The 24248-nt window shown below is 51.1% G+C and overlaps 1 protein-coding gene across 3 annotated transcripts in view; it reads left to right on the top strand.

Annotated features, from left to right (window-relative positions):
• The first annotated feature begins 489 nt into the window (after nt 1-489).
• Nucleotides 490-24248, top strand: part of LOC112238311 (sushi, nidogen and EGF-like domain-containing protein 1) — a 106221-nt gene continuing 82462 nt past the window's right edge. The window contains exon 1 of one of the 3 annotated variants that reach the window (XM_042322863.1): nt 490-1424. In XM_042322863.1, coding sequence (XP_042178797.1) covers nt 1188-1424 — 237 coding nt within the window. In that variant the 5' untranslated portion in view covers nt 490-1187. The remainder of the gene's footprint in view (nt 1425-24248) is intronic. The other 2 variants (XM_042322861.1, XM_042322862.1) reach the window with 2 other exon arrangements.

The following is a 24248-nucleotide window of genomic DNA, read 5'->3' as shown; positions in this document are numbered from 1 at the left end:
CATACCCCTGTTATTACCTTATACCCCTGTTATTACCTCGTACCTCTGTTATTACCTCGTACCCCTACACCAACTCGTACTGGTACCCTGTGTAAATAGCCATGCTATTACCTCGTATCCCTGTACACCGACATGGTACTGCTACCCCCTGTATATAGCCATGTTATTACCTGGTTTAAACATACTCTGATATGCCTAGGTAGATGCACAGAGTCAAGTTTTGATGAGAGGAGAGCTGGCCGCTTGTAGCGTGTAACCTGTTCAGTCTGACACGCTAAGGTGCGCTATCTGTGTAGACCCAGAGTGAAAGGGTTAAGCCAAAGAGGAGAGGGAGAAGCCTTGTCAGAGTTTCTAGAGCACTCCTTTGATTATCATAGGTCCGCCCAGTAGTTATCCAGTTACCGGCCTCTCCTCTACCATTGGCCGACATTCCCTCATTATGCGAGGTAGTGAATCCCAAGGGGGGGTGGGGCCTAGCAGAGCTGAAAGAACTCCTTTGGCAGGCAGAATAGAGCTTTTATTGAGGGTATTTCTAACCCTAACCATCAGGGACCAAATCGCTGGGATTGTAAAAAAAAAAATTAAAAATCATTCTGCTCCCCCTTTTTCTCTCAGTCTTTCCCTCAGTTTATCTCTGTGAGACGGAGCAGCAGCACAGCTTTACGAACCAACGAAGCACCCAGCAGCAAGCAGCGAGCCAAGCAGAATGCAAGGAATCTATCCCCTTGTCTCAGACAAACAGCACAACTGAGAGAGAGAGAGAGAGAGAGAGAGAGCGAGAGGGAGAGAGAGAGCGAGAGGGAGAGAGAGAGCGAGAGGGAGAGAGAGAGCGAGAGGGAGAGAGAGAGCGAGAGAGAGAGAGAGCAAGAGAGAGAGAGAGAGAGAGAGAGAGAGAGACAACACAGGAGAAGATTTAAAGGGCTGCTGTTGCTGCAGCTGTGAAAGAAGGTTCCTGTTCTGCTGATACCCCAGGTGTTCTGCTACCCTACCCTCTGATACCCTCTGCCTGTTGTGACTGTCCCTGTCACCTCATTCGCTGGGAGAGAGAGAGAGAAAGGAAGAAGGACAGATTTAAAGAGCTGCTGGTGTAGAAGACGAGATACTGTCCTTCCCTGTCCTCTCCTGTCCTCTCCTGTTCTGCTGCCTGCCTAGAGGCTGAAGCTGAGAGTCTGAGGGCCAAGGTGAAGATGTCTGGAGCTGACCTGGTACCTGGAGCCCTGCTACCCTGCCTCTGCACCCTGCTCTGCCTGAACCTGCTGCTCCTCCCTGGGACGGTCGAGCCAGGGGTACCCCTGGAGGACTTCTACCCCTTTGGCCAGGACTCGGGGGACTCCCAAACCATCTCCCAGGACGATGGCGGCTCAGGGCTGGTGGAGATCTCTGTTGCATTCCCCTTCTTCGGTGACAGGCACTCTGGACTCTACGTGAGTAAAGGGGAGCAGACTGTGTGACTTATGCAAGAGAATGTTTCAGTCATGATAACCCGGTGCCCCCAGCAGTATGTGGGTGTGAAAATTGTGTGTTGGGGGGCTGAGAGTGTGAATGTGGGGGTGGGGGCTGAGAGTGTGTGTGTGTGGGGGGCTGAGAGTGTGGGGGGCTGAGAGTGTGTGTGGGGAATGAGAGTGTGTATGTGGGGGGCTGAGAGTGTGGGGGGCTGAGAGTGTGAATGTGGGGGTGGGGGGATGAGAGTGTGTATGTGGGGGGGGACTGAGAGTGTGTATGTGGGGGGGGCTGAGAGTGTGGGGGGCTGAGAGTGTGTATGTGGGGGGACTGAGAGTGTGTATGTGGGGGGCCGAGAGTGTGTATGTGGGGGGCCGAGAGTGTGTATGTGGGGGGGGACTGAGGGGGGACTGAGAGTGTGTATGTGGGGGGGACTGAGAGTGTGTATGTGGGGGGCTGAGAGTGTGGGGGCTGAGAGTGTGTATGTGGGGGGATAGTGTGTATGTGGGGGGCCGAGAGTGTGTATGTGGGGGGGACTGAGAGTGTGTATGTGGGGGGACTGAGAGTGTGTATGTGGAGGGGGGGGCTGAGAGTGTGTATGTGGGGGGGGAGAGTGTGTATGTGGGGGGGGCTGAGAGTGTGTGTGTGGGGGGACTGAGAGTGTGTATGTGGGGGGCGAGAGTGTGTATGTGGGGGGCCGAGAGTGTATGTGGGGGGCTGAGAGTGTGTATGTGGGGGGGGCTGAGAGTGTGGGGGGCTGAGAGTGTGAATGTGGGGGTGGGGGGCTGAGAGTGTGTGGGGGGCTGAGAGTGGGGGGCTGAGAGTGTGAATGTGGGGGTGGGCGGGCTGAGAGTGTGTATGTGGGGGGACTGAGAGTGTGTATGTGGGGGGACTGAGAGTGTGTATGTGGGGGGACTGAGAGTGTGTATGTGGGGGGGCTGAGAGTGTGTATGTGGGGGGCTGAGAGTGTGTATGTGGGGGGCCGAGAGTGTGTATGTGGGGGGCTGAGAGTGTGTATGTGGGGGGCTGAGAGTGTGTATGTGGGGGGGGCTGAGAGTGTGGGGGGCTGAGAGTGTGAATGTGGGGGTGGGGGGCTGAGAGTGTGTATGTGGGGGGCTGAGAGTGTGGGGGCTGAGAGTGTGAATGTGGGGGTGGGCGGGCAGAGAGTGTGTATGTGGGGGGACTGAGAGTGTGTATGTGGGGGGGCTGAGAGTGTGTATGTGGGGGGACTGAGAGTGTGTATGTGGGGGGACTGAGAGTGTGTATGTGGGGGGACTGAGAGTTTGTATGTGGGGGGGGGGCGAGTGTGTATGTGGGGGGCTGAGAGTGTGGGGGGAGTGAGAGTGTGTATGTGGGGGCTGAGAGTGTGTATGTGGGGGGCTGAGAGTATGGGGGCTGAGAGTGTGTGTGGGGGGGCTGAGAGTGTGTGTGGGGGTCTGAGTGTTTTGGGGGGCTGAGAGTGTGTGTGTGGGGGCTGAGAGTGTGTGTGTGGGTGCTGAGAGTGTGTGTGTGGGGGCTGAGAGTGTGTGTGTGGGGGGCTGAGAGTGTGTATGTGGGGGGCTGAGAGTGTGTATGTGGGGGGCTGAGAGTGTGTGTGTGGGGGCTGAGAGTGTGTGTGGGGGGGGCTGAGAGTGTGTATGTGGGGGGCTGAGAGTGTGTGTGTGGGGGGCTGAGAGTGTGTATGTGGGGGGACTGAGAGTGTGGGGGGCTGAGAGTGTGGGGGGCCTGAGAGTGTGGGGGGCTGAGAGTGTGGGGGGCTGAGAGTGTGGGGGATGAGAGTGTGGGGGGCTGAGAGTGTGTGTGTGGGGGCTGAGCGTGTTGGGGGGCTGAGAGTGTGTGTGGGGGGCTGAGTGTGTTGGGGGCTGAGCGTGTGTGTGTGGGGGGCTGAGAGTGTGTGTGCGGGGGCTGAGAGTGTGTGTGGGAGGGGCTGAGAGTGTGTGTGGGGGGCTGAGCGTGTGTGTGGGGGGCTGAGAGTGTGTGGGGGGGCTGAGCGTGTTTTGGGGGCTGAGCGTGTGTGTGTGGGGGGGGCTGAGAGTGTGTGTGGGGGGCTGAGAGTGTGTGTGGGGGGCTGAGCGTGTTTTGGGGGGCTGAGAGTGTGTGTGTGGGGGCTGAGAGTGTGTGTGGGGGGCTGATAGTGTGTGTGGGGGGCTGAGAGTGTGTGTGGGGGGCTGAGAGTGTGTGTGGGGGGGCTGAGAGTGTGTGTGGGGGGCTGAGAGTGTGTGTGTGGGGGGCTGAGAGTGTGTGTGGGGGGCTGATCGTGTGTATGTGGGGGGCTGAGCGTGTGTGTGTGGGGGGCTGAGAGTGTGGGGGGATGAGTGTGTGTGTGGGGGGCTGAGTGTGTGTGTGGGGGCTGAGTGTGTGTGTACTGGACACACAGGGTTCAATACACACCCTGGTTCAGGGTTGTGTAAGACCACTGGGAGAAGGGCTCTGTTACATATCAGAGCAGTGTGTGTGTGTGTGTGTGTGTGTGTGTGTGTGTGTGTGTGTGTGTGTGTGTGTGTGTGTGTGTGTGTGTGTGTGTGTGTGTGTGTGTGTATATTTAACGATACTAAGTCCCGACAAGAATAGTAAACAAACAACTGGGGACATTTTGGGGGGTTTAGGGTTAAGGTTAGAATTAGTTTTAGGGTTAGAATTACGTTAAGGGCTAGGATTAGATTTAGGGTTATGAGCTAGGATTAGATTTAGGGTTATGAGCTAGGATTAGATTTAGGGTTATGAGCTAGGATTAGATTTAGGGTTATGAGCTAGGTTTAGGGTTAGGAACTAGGATTAGGGTTAGGAGCTAGGTTTAGGGTTAGAAACTAGGATTAGTGTTAGGGTTAGGAGCTAGGGTTATGAGCAAGGATTATGTTTAGGGTTAAGAGCTAGAGTTATGAGCTAGGATTTGATTTAGGGTTATGAGCTAGGATTAGGTTTAGGGTTATGAGCTAGGATTAGGTTTAGGAGCTAGGATTATGTTTAGGGTTAAGAGCTAGGATTAGGTTTAGGAGCTAGGATTATGTTTAGGGTTAAGAGCTAGGATTAGGTTTAGGAGCTAGGATTATGTTTAGGGTTAAGAGCTAGAGTTATGAGCTAGGATTTGATTTAGGGTTATGAGCTAGGATTAGGTTTAGGGTTATGAGCTAGGATTAGGTTTAGGAGCTAGGATTAGGTTTAGGGTTAGGAACTAGGGTTAGGGTTAGGGTTAGGAGCTAGGATTAGATTTAGGGTTAGGAGCTTGGATTAGATTTAGGGTTAGGAGCTAGGGTTAATTTTAGGGTTAGGGGCTACGTTTATGAGCTAGGATTAGGTTTAGGGTTAGGAGCTAGGATTAGATTAAGGGTTAGGGTTATGTTTTTTGGGTTAAGGTCAGGGTTAGGGTAAGGGTACGAGTTGGGATTAGAGGTTAAGGAAAATAGGACTGAATTGTATGTCCCCACAAGGTTAGCTGCGTATGACTGTGGGTGTCAAATCAAATCAAATCAAATGTTATTGGTCACATACACGTTATTAGCAGATGTTGTTGCGGGTGTAGCGAAATGCTTGTGCTTCTAGCTCCAACAATGCAGTAATATCTAACAAGTAGCCTCGTGGTTAGAGTGTTGGACTAGTAACCAGCAGGTAGCCTAGTGGTTAGAGTGTTGAACTAGTAACCAGCAGGTAGCCTAGTGGTTAGAGTGTTGGGTCAGTAACCAGCAGGTAGCCTAGTGGTTAGAGCGTTGGGTCAGTAACCAGCAGGTAGCCTAGTGGTTAGAGTGTTGGACTAGTAACCAGCAGGTAGCCTAGTGGTTAGAGTGTTGGGTCAGTAACCAGCAGGTAGCCTAGTGGTTAGAGCGTTGGGTCAGTAACCAGCAGGGAGCCTAGTGGTTAGAGTGTTGGACTAGTAACCAGCAGGTAGTCTAGTGGTTAGAGTGTTGGGCCGGTAACCAGCAGGTAGCCTAGTGGTTAGAGTGTTGAACTAGTAACCAGCAGGTAGTCTAGTGGTTACTGCTAGTGTTGGGCCAGTAACCAGCAGGTAGCCTAGTGGTTAGAGCGTTGGGTCAGTAACCAGCAGGTAGTCTAGTGGTTAGAGTGTTGGGCCGGTAACCAGCAGGTAGTCTAGTGGTTAGAGTGTTGAACTAGTAACCAGCAGGTAGCCTAGTGGTTAGAGCGTTGGGCCAGTAACCAGCAGGTAGCCTAGTGGTTAGAGTGTTGGACTAGTAACCAGCAGGTAGCCTAGTGGTTAGATTGTTGGGTCAGTAAACCAGCAGGTAGCCTAGTGGTTAGAGTGTTGGACTAGTAACCAGCAGGTAGTCTAGTGGTTAGAGTGTTGGGCCAGTAACCAGCAGGTAGCCTAGTGGTTAGAGTGTTGAACTAGTAACCAGCAGGTAGTCTAGTGGTTAGAGTGTTGGGCCAGTAACCAGCAGGTAGCCTAGTGGTTAGAGCGTTGGGTCAGTAACCAGCAGGTAGTCTAGTGGTTAGAGTGTTGGGCCGGTAACCAGCAGGTAGTCTAGTGGTTAGAGTGTTGAACTAGTAACCAGCAGGTAGCCTAGTGGTTAGAGCGTTGGGCCAGTAACCAGCAGGTAGCCTAGTGGTTAGAGTGTTGGGTCAGTAACCAGCAGGTAGCCTAGTGGTTAGAGCGTTGGGCCAGTAACCTGAAAGGTTGCGGGATCGACTCCCCGAGCTGACAAGGTAAAAATCTGTCGTACTACCCCTGAACAAGGCAGTTCTCTGAGTTTAATGTGGAAGACACATTTCAGTTGAATACATTCAACTTGTACAACTGACTAGGTATCCACCTTTCCTAACAAATTACACAACATAGACACACAAATCTAAGTAGGAATGAATTAAGGGGTTATGTGTGTGAGATATTGTGTCCTGTTGCCACAAGAAAAGGGCAACCAGTGAAGAACTTACACCATTGTAAATACAACCTGTGTTTTATTTATTTTCCCTTTTGTACTTTAACTATTTGTACATCGTTACAACATTGTATATAGACATAATATGACATTTGTCATGTGTCTATTGTTTTGGAACTTGTTTGAGTGTAATGTTTACTGTTCATTTGTATTGTTTATTTCACTAGAGTATATTATCCACCTCACTTGCTTTGGTAATGTTAACACATGTTACCCATGCCAATAAAGCCCTTGAATTGAATTGAGCGAGAGAGAGAGAGAGAGAGAAACAGTGAGTGACAGAGTGACAGAGTGACAGAGTGACAGAGTGACAGAGTGACAGAGTGACTGAGTGACTGAGTGACTGAGTGACTGAGTGACTGAGTGACAGAGTGACAGAGTGACAGAGTGACAGAGTGACAGAGTGACAGAGTGACTGAGTGACAGAGTGACAGAGTGACAGAGTGACTGAGTGACTGAGTGACTGAGTGAGACAGAGTGAGACCTATAGGAGAGAAAGGGAAAGAGAGAGTTAGAGAAAGAGAGAGTGGTGAGACCTATAGGAGGGAAAGAGAGAGAGAGAGAGAAGAGAGCAAGTGGTGAGACCTATAGGAGAGAGAGAGAGAAAGAGAGAAGAGAGAGAGTGGTGAGACCTATAGGAGAGAGAGAGAGAGAAACAGAGAGAAGAGAGAGAGTGGTGAGACCTATAGGAGAGAAAGAGAGAGAAACGGAGAGAAGAGAGAGAGTGGTGAGACCTATAGGAGAGAAAGAGAGAGAAAAGAGAGAGTGGTGAGACCTATAGGAGGGAAAGAGAAAGAGAGAGTGGTGAGACCTATAGGAGAGAAAGGGAAAGAGAGAGAGAAACAGAGAGAAGAGAGAGAGTGGTGAGACCTATAGGAGAGAAAGGGAAAGACAGAGTGAGAGACAGACTGTGTATGTGCTGGTGTGAGGAAGCTTAGTGGTTTGACAGTGCTTTTGACAGTGCTTTGATCTGAGCTTGTCTTGTATGGGGTTTAGTTCCAACACATGGAGAAGCCAAAGGGCCTTTAAATCAACACCACCTGCTGGGGCTATGCATCCGTCCGTGTTCAACCTCCCAATACCTCCTCTACGATCCTCCTCTCTCCCTCCCAATACCTCCTCTACGATCCTCCTCTCTCCCTCCCAATACCTCCTCTACGATCCTCCTCTCTCCCTCCCAATACCTCCTCTACGATCCCCCCAATACCTCCTCTACGATCCCTCCCAATACCTCCTCTACGATCCCTCCCAATACCTCCTCTACGATCCCTCCCAATACCTCCTCTACGATCCCTCCCAATACCTCCTCTACGATCCCTCCCAATACCTCCTCTACGATCCCCCAATACCTCCTCTACGATCCCCCCAATACCTCCTCTATGATCCCTCTCAATACCTCCTCTACGATCCCTCCCAATACCTCCTCTACGATCCCCCAATACCTCCTCTACGATCCCCCAATACCTCCTCTACGATCCCTCCCAATACCTCCTCTACGATCCCTCCCAATACCTCCTCTACGATCCCTCCCAATACCTCCTCTACGATCCCTCCCAATACCTCCTCTACGATCCCCCCCAATACCTCCTCTACGATCCCCCAATACCTCCTCTACAATCCCTCCCAATACCTCCTCTACGATCCCTCCCAATACCTCCTCTACGATCCCCCCAATACCTCCTCTACGATCCCCCCTCTGCCTCCCAATACCTCCTCTACGATCCCTCCCAATACCTCCTCTGATCCCTCCCAATACCTCCTCTACGATCCCTCCCAATACCTCCTCTACGATCCCTCCCAATACCTCCTCTACGATCCCTCCCAATACCTCCTCTACGATCCCTCCCAATACCTCCTCTCGATCCCCCCAATACCTCCTCTACGATCCCCCAATACCTCCTCTACGATCCCCCAATACCTCCTCTACGATCCCTCCCAATATCTCCTCTACGATCCCCCAATACCTCCTCTACGATCCCTCCCAATACCTCCTCTACGATCCCTCCCAATACCTCCTCTACGATCCCTCCCAATACCTCCTCTACGATCCCTCCCAATACCTCCTCTACGATCCCTCCCAATACCTCCTCTACGATCCCTCCCAATACCTCCTCTACGATCCCCCAATACCTCCTCTACGATCCCCCAATACCTCCTCTACGATCCCCCAATACCTCCTCTGCGATCCCTCCCAATACCTCCTCTCGATCCCTCCTCTCCCCTCCCCTCCTCTCTCCCTCCCCTCCTCCTCCCCTCACTTCCCTCCTCTCCCCTCCTCTCTCCCTCCCCTCCTCTCTCCCTCCTTCCCTCCTCTCCCTCCCCTCTCTCTCCCCTCCACTCCGATCCCTCACTTCCCTCCTCTCCCTCCCCTCCTCTCTCCCTCCCTCCGATCCCTCACTTCCCTCCGATCCCTCCCTTCCCTCCTCTCCCTTCCCTCCTCTCTCCCTCCCCTCCTCTCTCTCCCTCCCCTCTGATCATCACTTCCCTCCTCTCCCTCCCCTCTGATCCCTCACTTCCCTCTCCCTCCCCTCTGATCCCTCACTTCCCTCCTCTCCCTCCCCTCCTATCCCTCACTTCCCTTCTCTCCCTCCCCTCTGATCCCTCACTTCCCTCCTCTCCCTCCCCTCTGATCCCTCACTTCCCTCCTCTCCAAATCCTCTCTCCCTCCCCTCCAATCCCTCACTTCCCTCCTCTCCTCTCCAAATCCTCTCTCCCTCCCCTCCGATCCCTCACTTCCCTCCTCTCCTCTCCAAACCTTCTCTCTCCGTCCCCTCTGATCCCTCACTTCCCTCCTCTCCCTCCCCTCCGATCCCTCACTCCCTCCCCTCTTCTTCTCCAAACCTTCTCTCCCCTCCCCTCTGATCCCTCAATCTCCTCCTCTCCCTCCCCTCCGATCCCTCACTCCCTCCCCTCTTCTTCTCCAAACCTTCTCTCTCCCTCCCCTCCGATCCCTAACTCCCTCCCCTCTTCTTCTCCAAACCTTCTCTCTCCCTCCCCTCCTCTCCCTCCCCTCCGATCCCTCTCTCCCTCCCCTCCTCTCCCTCCCCTCCTCTCCCTCCCCTCTTCTTCTCCAAACCTTCTCTCCCCTCCTCTCTCCCTCCCCTCCCTCCCCTACTCTCCCTCCCCTCTTCTCCTGCAAACCTTCTCTCCCTCCCCTCTTCTTCTCCAAACCTTCTCTCCCCTCCTCGCTTCTTCTCCAAACCTTCTCTCCCCTCCTCTCCCTCCCCTCCTCCTCCCTCCCCTCTTCTTCTCCAAACCTTCTCTCCCCCTCCTCTCTCTCCCTCCCTCTTCTTCTCTCCCCTCCTCTCTGATCCCTCCTCCCTCCCCTCCTCCTCCCTCCCCTCCTCTCCCTCCCCTCCTCTCTCTCTCCCCCCTCCTCTCCCTCCCCTCCTCTCTCCCTCCCCTCTTCTTCTCTCCCTCCTCTCTGATCCCTCCTCCCTCCCCTCCTCTCTCCCTCCCCTCCTCTCCCTCCCTCCTCTCTCCCTCCCCTCCTCTCCTCCCCTCCTCTCTCCCTCCCCTCCTCTCCCTCCCCTCTCTCCCTCCCCTCCCTCCCTCCCCTCCTTTCTCCCTCCCCTCCTCTCCCTCCCCTCCTCTCTCCTCCCCTCCCCTCCTCTCCCTCCCCTCCTCTCTCCCTCCCCTCCTCTCCCTCCCCCCCTCCTTTCTCCCTCCCCTCCTCTCCCTCCCCTCCTCCTCCCCTCCTCTCCCTCCCTCCTCCTCCCTCCCCTCCTCTCCCCTCCCCTCCTCTCCCTCCCCTACTCTCCCTCCCTCTTCTCCTCCAAACCTTCTCTCCCCTCCTCTCTTCTTCTCCAAACCTTCTCTCCCCTCCTCCTCCCTCCCTCTTCTTCTCCAAACCTTCTCTCCCCTCCTCTCTCTCTCCCTCCCCTCCTCTCCCTCCCCTCCTCCTCCTCCCCTCCTCTCCCTCCCCTCCTCTCTCCCCTCCTCTCCCTCCCCTCCTCCTCCCCCTCCCTCCCTCCCTCCTCTCCCTCCCCTCCTCACTCCCTCCCCTCCTCTCCCTCCCCTCCTCCCTCCCCTCCTCTCCCTCCCCTCCTCACTCCCCTCCTCTCCCTCCCTTCTCTCCCTCGCCTCCTCTCCCTCCCCTCCTTTCTCCCTCCCCTGCTCTATGATTCCCCCTCTACCCGTTCTCTCTTTTACGCTGCGGTACAGGCAGAGGTACCATGGCAACAATAGGCGAGGTCAAAGGTCAGTGTTCTAATCTAAGCCCCTATAGCCGGCTGGTGAGTGATGTCTTTGTGAGAGTGGGATTTCATGTCCCAATACAGTGATCGTGACAAACACAAAACAGATACAGGGTCGGAAATATCACAACAAGCCCTGACTTGATGTGTCTTGTGTCCCGCTTTAGTTATGCCTCAGTACATATCGTTTTAATTTAGCTTCAGGCGTTTGGGTGCATCGCTCGTGAGGTGAAAGTGTCCCATTGCAATTACGCTGTAGATCGACACACACAGACAGACACAGGGTCAGACAGACCATGACATGCCAGAGCTGAGCATCCTGTCATAATTATACCCAATACTATTTTAATAGATGTCTGTAGTCCTGGGTCCCAACTACCTGTCCTGTGTCCTTGTGTCCTTGTGTCTTGTGTCCTTGTGTCCTGTGTCCTGTGTCCTTGTGTCCTGTGTCCTTGTGTCCTGTGTCCTTGTGTCCTTGTGTCCTGTGTCCTGTGTCCTTGTGTCCTGTGTCCTTGTGTCCTGTGTCCTTGTGTCCTGTGTCCTTGTGTCCTGTGTCCTGTGTCCTTGTGTCCTTGTGTCCTGTGTCCTTGTGTCCTGTGTCCTTGTGTCCTTGTGTCCTGTGTCCACTCCCTCCCTCCCTGTGTCCTTGTGTCCTGGTGTCCTGTGTCCTTGTGTCCTGTGTCCTTGTGTCCTGTGTCCTTGTGTCCTGTGTCCTTGTGTCCTGTGTCCTTGTGTCCTTGTGTCCTTGTGTCCTGTGTCCTTGTGTCCTGTGTCCTTGTGTCCTGTGTCCTTGTGTCCTGTGTCCTTGTGTCCTGTGTCCTGTGTCCTTGTGTCCTGTGTCCTTGTGTCCTGTGTCCTTGTGTCCTTGTGTCCTGTGTCCTTGTGTCCTGTGTCCTTGTGTCCTGTGTCCTTGTGTCCTTGTGTCCTTGTGTCCTGTGTCCTTGTGTCCTGTGTCCTTGTGTCCTGTGTCCTTGTGTCCTGTGTCCTTGTGTCCTGTGTCCTTGTGTCCTGTGTCCTTGTATAATAGGGGGCATGTAGAGCATGTCGTTGGTCATTAACAACGGTAGCTATGATCGAGTTGACATGAGAGCTTTCTGTTTGAAATGTCCTGGGTGAGTACTGTCAACTACGTGTCTGTCTGACATCTGTTAATGCTGCGAAAGTCAGAAGTGAATTTCTAGACGAGATAAGACAAGTCTGTTGGTTGCTGTGCACTCAGATCTCAGATTAAATTATTAGAGGTATGGTGTGAATCCCAGATGGAGGCCTATTCCCTATATAGTGCACTACTTCAGACCAGAGCCATATGGCACCCTATTCCCTATATAGTGCACTACTTTAGACCAGAGCCCTATTCCCTATATAGTGCACTACTTTAGACCAGAGCCCTATTCCCTATATAGTACACTACTTTAGACCAGAGCACTATGGCACACTATTCCCTATATAGTGCACTACTTTAGACCAGTCATATTCCCTATATAGTGCAGTACTTTAGGCCAGAGCCCTATTCCTTGTATAGTGCACTAATCTAGACCAGAGCCCTATTCCCTATATAGTGCACTACTCTAGACCAGAGCCCTATTCCCTATATAGTGCACTACTTTAGACCAGAGCCCTATTCCTTGTATAGTGCACTACTCTAGGCCAGAGTCCCTATGGTGCCCTATATAGTGCACTGTTTTTAAACAAGGACCCTATGGGCTGCCTTTTGGGACTCACAGAGCATAAAGATCACAAGGGGGGGGGGGTATTCTATGGTTGTAAGGGAAGATATGGAGAGAGGGTGTGATTCCATCTGCCTTAGTGAGAAAGGTAACTCAAGGTAACTACTGTACATACCTGACCATAATTCATATGTCACTGAAGACATCAAAGACTGGCAGCTTGGAAATTACAGTTCTGCTCATTGTAGTTGAATCAATTATACTGTAACTTTTCCGCCACATGGTTCTCTCTCTCAGCCTTAACCCACTCCCTCCCACAGCCTTAACCCACTCCCTCCCACAGCCTTAACCCACACCCTCCCACTCCCTCCTACAGCCTTAACCCACTCCCTCCCACAGCCTTAACCCACTCCCTCCCACAGCCTTAACCCACTCCCTCCTACAGCCTTAACCCACTCCCTCCTATAGCCTTAACCGACTCCCTCCCACAGCCTTAACCCATTCCCTCCTACAGCCTTAACCCACACCCTCCTACTCCCTCCTACATCCTTAACCCACACCCTCCTACAGCCTTAACCCACACCCTCCCACTCCCTCCTACAGCCTTAACCCACACCCTCCCACAGCCTCCTACAGCCGTAACCCACTCCCTCCCACAGCCTTAACCCACTCCCTCCCACAGCCTTAACCCACACCCTCCTACCCCTCCTACAGCCTTAACCCACTCCCTCCTACAGCCTTAACCCACTCCCTCCTACAGCCTCTTAACCTACTCCCTCCCACAGCCTTAACCCACACCTCCTGCAGCCTTAACCCACACCCTCCCACAGCCTTAACCCACACCCTCCCCACTCCCTCCTACAGCCTTAACCCACTCCCTCCTACAGCCTCTTAACCCACTCATTCCAACAGCCTTAACCCACTCCCTCCTACAGCCTTAACCCACTCCTTCCTCCCTCCTATAGCCTTAACCCACTCCCTCCCACAGCCTCCTACAGCCTTAACCCACTCCCTCCTATAGCCTTAACCCACTCCCTCCTATAGCCTTAACCCACTCCCTCCTACAGCCTTAATCCACACCCTCCCACTCCCTCCTACAGCCTTAACCCACACCCTCCTACAGCCTTAACCCACACCCTCCCAGTCCCTCCTACAGCCTTAACCCTCACCCTCCTACAGCCTTAACCCACTCCCTCCAATAGCCTTAACCCACTCCCTCCCACAGCCTTAACCACACCCTCCCACAGCCTCCTACAGCCTTACCCCACACCCTCCCACAGCCTCCTACAGCCTTAACCCACTCCCTCCTATAGCCTTAACCCACTCCCTCCTACAGCCTTAACCCACACCCTCCCACAGCCTCCTACATCCTTAACCCACACCCTCCCACAGCCTCCTACAACCTTAACCCACTCCCTCCTATAGTTTTAACCCACTCCCTCCTACAGCCTTAATCCACACCCTCCCTCCCTCCTACAGCCTTAACCCACTCCCCCCACAGCCTCCTACAGCCTTAACCCACACCCTCCTACAGCCTTAACCCACACCCTCCCACAGCCTCCTACAGCCTTAACCCACACCCTCCCACAGCCTCCTACAGCCTTAACCCACAGCCTTAACCCACACCCTCCCACAGCCTCCTACAGCCTTACCCCACTCCCTCCCACTCCCTCCTACAGCCTCTTAACCCACTCCCTCCTACAGCCTTAACCCACTCCCTCCCACAGCCTTAATCCATTCCCTCCTACAGCCTTAACCCACACCCTTCTACTCCCTCCTACAGCCTTAACCCACTCCCTCCTACAGCCTTAACCCACTCCCTCCTACAGCCTTAACCCACTCCCTCCTACAGCCTTAACCCACTCCCTCCCACAGCCTTAATAAACACCTCTCCACAGCCTCCTACAGCCTTAACCCACACCCTCTCACAGCCTCCTACAGCCTTAACCCACTCCCTCCTATAGCCTTAACCCACTCACTCCTATAGCCTTAACCCACTCCCTCCTACAGCCTTAACCCACTCCCTCCTATAGCCTTAACCCACTCCCTCCCACAGCCTTAACCAACACCCTCCCACAGCCTCCTACAGCCTTAACCCACACCCTCTCACAGCCTCCTACAGCCTTAACCCACTCCCTCCTATAGCCTTAACCCACTCCCTCCTATAGCCTTCACCCACTCCCTCCTACAGCCTTAACCCACTCCCTCCTATAGCTTTAACCCACTCCCTCCTACAGCCTTAACCCACTCCCTCCTACAGCCTTAACCCACACCCTCCCACAGCCTCCTAAGCCTTAACCCACAGCTCCACAGCCTCCTAAGCCTTAACCCACAGCCTTAACCCACAGTTTTTACACCTCCTACAGCCTTTACCCCACTCCCTCCTACAGCCTCTTAACCCACTCCCTCCTACAGTTTTAACCCATTCCTCCTACAGTTTAACCCACACCCTCTACTCCCTCCTACAGCCTTAACCCACTCCCTCCTACAGTTTTAACCCACTCCCTCCTATAGCCTTTAACCCACTCCCTCCTACAGTTTTAACCCACTCCCTCCTACAGCCTTAACCCCTCCCTCCTATAGCCCTTAACCCACTCCCTCCCACAGCCTTAATCAACACCCTCCCACAGCCTCCTACAGCCTTAACCCACACCCTCTCCACAGCCTCCTACAGCCTTAACCCACACCCTCCTACAGCCTTAACCCACACCCTCCCACAGCCTCCTTACAGCCTTAACCCACACCCTCCCACAGCCTCCTACTTCCTTAACCCACAGTCTTAACCCACACCCTCCCACAGCCTCCTTACAGCCTTACTCCCCCACTCCCTCCTACAGCCTCTTAACCACTCCCTCCTACAGCCTTAACCCACTCCCTCCCACAGCCTTAATCCATTCCCTCCTACAGTTTTAACCCACACCCTTCTACTCCCTCCTACAGCCTTAACCCACTCCCTCCTACAGCCTTAACCCACTCCCTCCTATAGCCTTAACCCACTCCCTCCTACAGTTTTAACCCACTCCCTCCTATAGTTTTAACCCACTCCCTCCACAGCCTTAATCAACACCCTCCACCCTCCAGCCTTAACCCACACCCTCCACAGCCTCCTAGTTTTAACCCACTCCCTCCTATAGCCTTAACCCACTTTCCTATAGTTTTAACCCACTCCCTCCTACAGCCTTAACCCACTCCCTCCTACAGCCTTAACCCTCCCTCCTACAGTTTTAACCCACTCCCTTCCTACAGCCTTAAGCCCACTCCCTCCTACAGCCTTAACCCACACCCTCCCACAGCCTCCTACAGCCTTAACCCACTCCCTCCTATAGCCTTTACTCCCTCCTACTTCCTTAACCCACTCCCTCCTACAGCCTTAACCCACTCCCCCACAGCCTCCTACAGCCTTAACCCACACCCTCCAACAGCCTCCTACAGCCTTAACCCACACCCTCCCACAGCCTCCTACAGTTTTAACCCCACTCCCTCCCACAGTTTTAAACTACCTCTTAACCCACTCCTCCTACAGTTTAACCCACTCCCTCCCTACAGTTTTAACCCATTCCCTCCTACAGTTTTAACCCACACCTTCTACCCACTCTCCTACAGCCTTAACCCACTCCCTCCTACAGTTTTAACCCACTCCCTCCTATAGTTTTAACCCACTCCCTCCTACAGTTTTAACCCACTCCTACCCTCCTATAGTTTTAACCCACTCCCTCCCACAGTTTTAACCACACCCTCCCACAGCCTCCTACAGTTTTAACCCACACCCTTTCACAGCCTTAACCCACTTCCTCCTATAGCCTTTAACCAACTCCTCCACAGTTTTAACCACACCTCCCTCCCTCCTACAGTTTTAACCCACACCCTCTCACAGCCTCCTACAGTTTTAACCCACTTCCTCCTACAGCTTTTAACCCACTCCCTCCTACAGCCTTAACCCACTCCCTCCTACAGCCTTAACCCACTCCCTCCTATAGCTTTAACCCACTCCCTCCTACAGTTTAACCCACCCCCCCACAGTTCCTACAGCCTTAACCCACTTCCTCCTAAGTTTAACCCACTCCCTCCTACAGTTAACCCACTCCCTCCTACAGTTTTAACCCACTCCCTCCTATAGCCTTTAACCAACTCCCTCCCTACAGCCTTAACCCACACCCTCCCCTACAGCCTCCTACAGCCTTACCCCACACCCTCCCACAGTTTAACCCACTTTCCTCCCAGAGCCTCCTACAGCCTTAACCCACTCCCTCCTATAGTTTTAACCCACTACCTCCTATAGTTTTAACCCACTCCCTCCTACAGCCTTAACCACACCCTCCCACAGCCTCCTACAGCCTTAACCACCCCTCTCTCCTCATACAGTTTAACCCACTCCTCCTACAGCCTTAACCCATACCTCCTACAGCCTTTAACCCACTCCCTCCTACAGCCTTAACCCACTCCCTCCTATAGCTTTAACCCACTCCCTCCTACAGCCTTAACCCATTCCCCCCACAGTTTTACAGCCTTAACCCACTCCCTCCTAAAGTTTTAACCCACTCCTTTCCTACAGCCTTAACCCACTCCCTCCTACAGTTTTAACCCACTCCCTCCTATAATTTAACCCCTTTCCTACAGTTTCCCACAGCCTCCTACAGTTTAACCCACTCCCTCCTATAGTTTAACCCACTTTCCTATAGCCTTAACCCACTCCCTCCTATAGTTTTAACCCACTCCCTCCTACAGCCTTAACCCACCCTCCCACTTTCCTACAGTTTTAACAAACACCCTCCTACAGCCTTAACCCACTCCCTCCTATAGTTTTAACCCACTCCCTCCCTCCCACAGTTTAACCACACCCTCCTGACAGTTCCTACAGCCTTAACCCACACCTCCCACAGCCTCCTACAGCCTTAACCCACTCCCTCCTATAGCCTTAACCCACTCCCTCCTATAGCCTTAACCCACTCCCTCCTACAGTTTTAATCCACACCCTCCTCCCTCCTACAGCCTTAACCCACACCCTCCTACAGTTTTAACCCACACCTCCCACAGCCTCCTACAGCCTTTTAACCACACCCTCCCACAGCCTCCTACAGTTTTAACCCACAGCCTTAACCCACACCCTCCCACAGCCTCCTACAGCCTTAATTTCCATACCCTCCCAGTTTTAAACTCCCTCCTACAGTTTTAACCCACTACCTTTCCTACAGTTTTAACCCACTTCCTCCTACAGCCTTAACCCATTCCTCCTACTACAGCCTTAACCCACACCCTTCTACTCCCTCCTACAGCCTTAACCCACTCCCTCCTACAGCCTTAACCCACTCCCTCCTACAGTTTAACCCACTCCCTCCTACAGCCTTAACCCACTCCCTCCTATAGCCTTTAACCCCTCCCTCCCACAGCCTTAATTTTCCCTCCCACAGCCTCCTACAGCCTTAACCCACACCCTCCACAGCCTCCTACAGTTTTAATTTACTCCCTCCTATAGCCTTAACCCACTCCCTCCTATAGCCTTAACCCACTCCCTCCTACAGTTTTAACCCACTCCCTCCTACAGTTTTAACCCACTCCCTCCTACAGTTTTAACCCACTCCCCCACAGCCTCCTACAGTTTTAATTTCTTACTTCCTAGAGTTCCTACAGTTTTAACCCACTCCTCCTATAGTTTAACCCACTCCCTCCTATAGCCTTAACCCACTCCCTCCTACAGTTTTAACCCACTTCTTCCTCCTACAGTTTTAACCCCACCCTCCCTACAGTTTTTTCCCTACTTCCTCCTAGTTTTAATTCCACACCCTTTCCTACAGCTTAACCCACACCCTTCCACAGCCTTAAGCCTTTCTACAGCCTTCCTACAGTTTTTAACCCACACCTTAATTTACAGCTCCCTATAGTTTTAACCTACCTTCTCCTACAGCTCTTAACCTTACAGCTCTCCTATAGTTTTAATTTACTCCCTTTCTACAGCCTTTAATTTTACTCCCTCCTCCTACAGTTTTAACCTACTCCCTCCTACAGTTTTAACCCACTTCCTACAGTTTTAATTCCACCTTAATTTCTTCCCTCCTACAGCCTTAACCCACTTCTTCCTAGTTTTTTTAACCCACTTCCTATAGCCTTTAATTTACTTTCTCCCACAGTTTTAACCCACACCCTCCCACAGCCTCCTACAGTTTTAACCCACACTTCCTACAGCCTCCTACAGTTTTAACCCACTCCCTCCTATAGTTTTAACCCACTTTCCTTTAGTTTTAACCTTCTTCCTTCCTACAGTTTTAATTCCACTTCTTCCTATAGTTTTAACCCCTTCCTAACAGTTTACAGCCTTAACTTTCCTACAGCCTTAATTTATTACACCTCCTACAGCCTCCTACAGCCTTAACCTACAGTTTCTCCTAGTTTTAACCTACTTCTCCTATAGTTTTAACCCACTTTCCTACAGTTTTAACCCATTTCCTTTCCTACAGTTTTAATAACTTTTAACTCCCACTTCTCCTACAGTTTAACCCACTTCCTCCTACAGTTTTAACCCACCCTTCCTTTCCTACAGTTTTAACCACACTTTCTTCCTACAGTTTAAACTTAATTTCTTTCCACAGTTTTAACCCAATTTCCTACAGTTTTAACTTACATTTAGTTTTAATCCTATTTCCTTTAACCCACTTCCTTCCTACAGTTTTAACCCACTCCCTCCTAGCCTTAACCCAGTTTTCCTACAGCCTTAACCCACTCCTTTCTCCTACAGCCTTAACCCACTCCCTCCTACAGCCTTAACCCACTTTCCTTCCTATAGTTTTAACCCACTCCCTCCTTCCTACAGTTTTAACCCACTTTCTCCTATAGTTTTAAACCCACTCTTTCCTATACAGTTTTAATAACCCCTCCCTACAGCCTCCTACAGCCTTAACCCACACCCTCCCAGCTTCCTACAGCCTTAACCCACTCCCTCCTACAGTTTTAACCCACTCCTCCTACAGTTTTAACCCACTCCCTTCCTACAGTTTTAATTACACCCTTCCTACAGCCTTTAACCCACTCCCTCCTATAGCCTTAACCCACTCCCTCCTACAGTTTTAACCCACAGCTCCTATAGTTTTAACCTACTCCTTCCTACAGTTTTAACCCACTTTCCTCCTTTCCTACAGTTTTAAGCCTACCACTCCCTCCTACAGTTTAAGTTTTAATCCTACAGCCTTTCTTCCTCCCAATCCCACTCCTTCCTATAGTTTAATTTACACCTTCCCACAGTTTTAATACACCTTTCCCACCCTTATAGTTTAACCCACTTCTCCTACAGCCTTTTAATTTAACCCTTTCCATAGTTTTAGTTTCTCCTAGTTTTAGCCTTTAACCCACAGTTTTAACCCACCTTACCTCCTACAGTTTTAATCCCACTCCTCCTATAGCCTTAACCCACTCCTCCTACAGCCTTAACCCACACTTTCCCACAGCTTTTAATTTATTCCCTCCTACAGTTTTAACTTACACTTTCCTACAGTTTTAACCTTTCCTTCAGTTTTAACCCACTCCTCCTATAGTTTTAACCCATCCCTCCTATAGTTTTAACCCACTTCCTCCTACAGTTTTAACCCACTCCCTCCATAGTTTTAACCCACTCCCTCCTACAGCCTTAACCCACTTAATTTCCTACAGCCTTAACCCACTTCCTCCTACAGTTTTAACCCACTTCCTCCTACAGTTTTAACCCACACCCCCACAGTTTCCTACAGTTTTAACCCACACCTCCTACAGTTTTAAGTTTTAACCATACCTTCCCACTAAGTCCTCCTACAGTTTAACCCACTTTCCTCCTATAGTTTTAACCCACCTCCCACAGCCTTAACAGCCACACCTTCCACAGCCTCCTACAGTTTTAACCCATTTCTTCCCTATAGTTTTAACCCACTCCCTCCTACAGCCTTAACCCACTCCTCCATAGCCTTAACCCACTTCCTCCTACAGTTTTAACCTACTCCCTTCCTACAGTTTAACTTAACCCAACCCTCCCAGCCTCCTACAGCCTTAACCCACTCCTCCTACAGTTTTAACCCACTCCCCTCCTATAGCCTTAACCCACTCCCTCCTACAGTTTAACCCACTCCCTCCTACAGTTCCTTTCCACAGTTTTAACCCACTCCCTCCTACAGTTTTAATTTACTCCTCCTATAGTTTTAACCACCCTTCCTCCTACAGTTTTAATTTACTCCCTCCTATAGTTTTAACCCACTTCCTCCTTAGTTTTAACCCACACCCTCCCACAGCCTCCTACAGTTTTAACCCACTTTCCTTTCCCACAGTTTTAACCCACTTCCTCCTATAGTTTTAACCTACTCCTCCTATAGTTTTAACCCACACTCCCCACTTTCCTACAGTTTAACCCACTCCCTCCTACAGCCTTAACCCACACCCTTTCCACTCCCTCCTACAGCCTTAACCCACTCCCTCCTACAGTTTTAACCCACTCCTCAACAGCACAGTTTTAACCCACTCCCTCCTACAGTTTTAATAACCCACTCCCTCCTACAGTTTTAACCCACACTCCTCCTAGTTTTAGTTTTTAACCCACTTTTTAATCCATATAGCCTTAACCCACTTCCTTCCTATAGTTTTAACCCACTTCCTTTCCTATAGTTTTAATCCTTCCTTTCCTTTTAACCTTAACCCTTTCCTATAGTTTTAACCCACTCCCTCCTATAGTTTAACAGTTTCCTATAGTTTTTAACCCACTTTCTCCTACAGTTTTAACCCACTTCCCTCCTACAGTTTTAACCCACTCCCTCCTTTCCATACAGTTTAACCCACTCCCTCCTACAGTTTTACCCACCTCTTTCTTAGTTTTAACCCACTTCCTTCCTTTTTTTACCCACTCCCTTTCTACAGTTTAACCCACTTCTCCTCCAGTTTGAACCCACTCCCTCCTACAGCCTTAACCCACTCCTCCTACAGTTTTAACCCACTCCTCCTATAGCCTTTTAACCCACTCCTCCTACAGTTTTAACCCACTCCCTCCTACAGTTTTAACCCACACCCTCCCACAGTTTCTACAACCTTAACCCACTCCCTCCTATAGCCTTAACCCACTCCCTCCCACAGCCTTAACCCACACCCTCCCACAGCCTCCTACAGCCTTAACCCACACCCTCCCACAGCCTCCTACAGTTTAACCCACTCCCTCCTATAGCCTTAACCCACTCCCTCCTACAGCCTTAACCCACACCCTCCCACTCCCTCCTACAGTTTTTAACCCACACCCTCCTACAGCCTTAACCCACTCCTTCCCTAGCTTAACCCACTCCCTTCCTACAGTTTTAACCCACCCCTTCCACAGCCTCCTATAGTTTAATCCCACACCCTCCTACAGTTTTAATTTACCCTCCCTAGCCTCCTACAGCCTTAGTTTTACACCCTCCCACAGCCTCTACAGTTTTAACCCACTCCCTCCTATAGCCTTAACCCACTCCTCCCACAGTTTTAACCCACAGTTTTAATCACAGCCTCCTACAGTTTTAACCCACACCTTCACAGTTCCTACAGCCTTAACCCAACCCTCCACAGTTTCCTACAGCCTTAACCCACTCCCTATAGTTTTAACCCACTCCCTCCTCCTAGTTTTAGCCCACTCCCTCCTACAGCCTTAACCCACACTCCTCCTACAGCTTCTTTAACCCACTCCCTCCTACAGCCTTAACCCACTCCTCTCCTACAGCCTCTTAACCCACTCCTCCTACAGCCTTAACCCACCCTCCTACAGCCTCTTAACCCACTCCCTCCTACAGCCTTAACCCACTCCTTCCTATAGTTTTAACCCACTCCTTCCCTACAGTTTTAACCCACTTCCTTTCCTACAGTTTTAACCCACTCCCTTCCTACAGCCTTAACCCACTCCCTCTTTCCTACAGTTTTAACCCACTTCCTTCCTACAGTTTTAACCCACTTCCTTTCCTACAGTTTTAACCCACTCCCCTTTCCTACAGTTTTAATTTCCCTACAGTTTTAACCCCACTCCCTCCTACAGTTTTAACCCACTCCCTCCTACAGTTTAACCCACTCCCTCCTACAGCCTTAACCCACTCCTCCTACAGTTTTAACCCACTCCTCCTACAGCCTTAACCCACTCCCTCCTTCAGCCTTAACCCACTCCCTCCTACAGCCTTAACCCACTCCCTCCTAAGCTTTAACCTCCTCAGTCCTATAGCCTTAACCCACTCCCTTCCTACAGCTTTAACCCACTCCTCCTATAGCCTTAACAGCTTAACTCCACAGTTTAACCCACACCCTCCCACAGTTTCCTACAGCCTTAACCCACACCTCCCACAGCCTCCTACAGCCTTAACCCACTCCCTCCTATAGTTTTAACCCACTCCCTCCTACAGTTTTAATTTACTCCTCCTACAGTTTTAACCCACTTTCCCCCTCCTACAGCCTTTAACCCACTCCCTCCTACAGCCTTAACCCACACCCCCTTCCTCCTCCTACAGCCTTAACCCACACCCTCCTACAGTTTTAACCCACACCTCCTACAGCCTCCTAAGTTTAACCCACACCCTCCCACAGCCTCCCTACAGTTTTAACCCACTTCCTTCCTATAGTTTAACCCACTTCTCCTATAGTTTTAATTTACTTCCTTCCTATAGTTTTAATTCCACTCCCTCCTATAGTTTTAACCCACTCCCTCCCTATAGTTTTAATTAACAGTTTTAACCCACTTTCCTACAGTTTTAACCCACTTCCTCCTACAGTTTTAACCCACTCCCTCCTACAGTTTTAACCCACTTCCTACAGTTTAACCCACTCCCTCCACAGTTTTAACTCCTTCTCCTATAGCCTTAACCCACTTTCTTAACCTATAGTTTAACCCACTTTCTTTCCTACAGCCTTTTATTTACTTCCTTTCCTATAGCCTTAACCCAACTTCCTTTCCTTTACAGTTTGAACCCACTCCCTTCCTACAGTTTTAACCCACTTCCTTTCCTATAGTTTAACCTTACTTCCTTCCTACAGTTTTAACCCACTTCCTCCTTTAAGCCTTTAACCTTCTTTCCTTCTATAGTTTTAACCCACTCCCTTCCTACAGCCTTAACCCACTTTTTAACTCCTATAGCCCAACCCACTCCCTCCTACAGTTTAACCCACTCCTCCTATAGCCTTAACCCACTCCCTCCTACAGCCTTAACCCACACCCTCCCACAGCCTCCTACAGCCTTAACCCACACCCTCCTACAGCCTCCCTACAGCCTTAACCCACTTTCTCCTATAGTTTTAACCCACTCCCCTCCCTACAGTTTTAACCCCACCTTCCTTACAGTTTTAACCCACACCTTCCACCTTCCTACAGTTTTAACCCACTTCTCCTACAGTTTTAACCCACTCCCTCCTATAGTTTTAACCCACTTCCTTCCTACAGTTTTAACCCACTTTTTCCTCCTCCTTCCTAGTTTTAACCCACTCCCTCCTACAGTTTTAACCCACACCTCCTTACAGCCTCCTACAGTTTTAACCCACACCTCCTACAGCCTTAACCCACACCTTCCTACAGCCTTTAACCTTTACAGTTTTAACTTTTCCTACAGCCTTAACCCACAGTTTTCCCACTCCTCCTACAGTTTTAACCCACTCCCTCCTACAGCCTCTTAAGTTTTAATTTCCTACAGTTTTCTACTCCCTCCTACAGTTTTAATTTACTTTCCTCCTAGCCTTAACCCACTTCCCTCCACAGTTTTAACCCACTCCCTCCTACAGTTTAACCCACTCCCTCCTATAGTTTTAACCCACTCCCTCCTACAGTTTTAACCCACTCCCTCCTACAGTTTTAACCCACTTCCTCCTACAGTTTTAACCCACTCCCTCCTATAGCTTTTACCCACCCACTCCCTCCTATAGTTTTAACCCACTCCCTCCTATAGTTTTAACCCACACCTCCTATAGTTTAACCCACTCCCTCCTACAGTTTAACTCCACACTCCCTCCTTCTACAGTTTTAACCCACTTCTTCCTACAGTTTTAACCTACTTCCTTTCTACAGCTTTAACCCATCCCTTCCTACAGTTTTAACCCACTCCCTCCTACAGCCT

This window comes from Oncorhynchus tshawytscha, linkage group LG06 (assembly GCF_018296145.1).
Source record: "Oncorhynchus tshawytscha isolate Ot180627B linkage group LG06, Otsh_v2.0, whole genome shotgun sequence".
NCBI lineage: Eukaryota > Metazoa > Chordata > Actinopteri > Salmoniformes > Salmonidae > Oncorhynchus > Oncorhynchus tshawytscha.
Note: the sequence above shows the minus strand (reverse complement) of the source record. Positions and strands in the feature narration are given on the sequence as shown.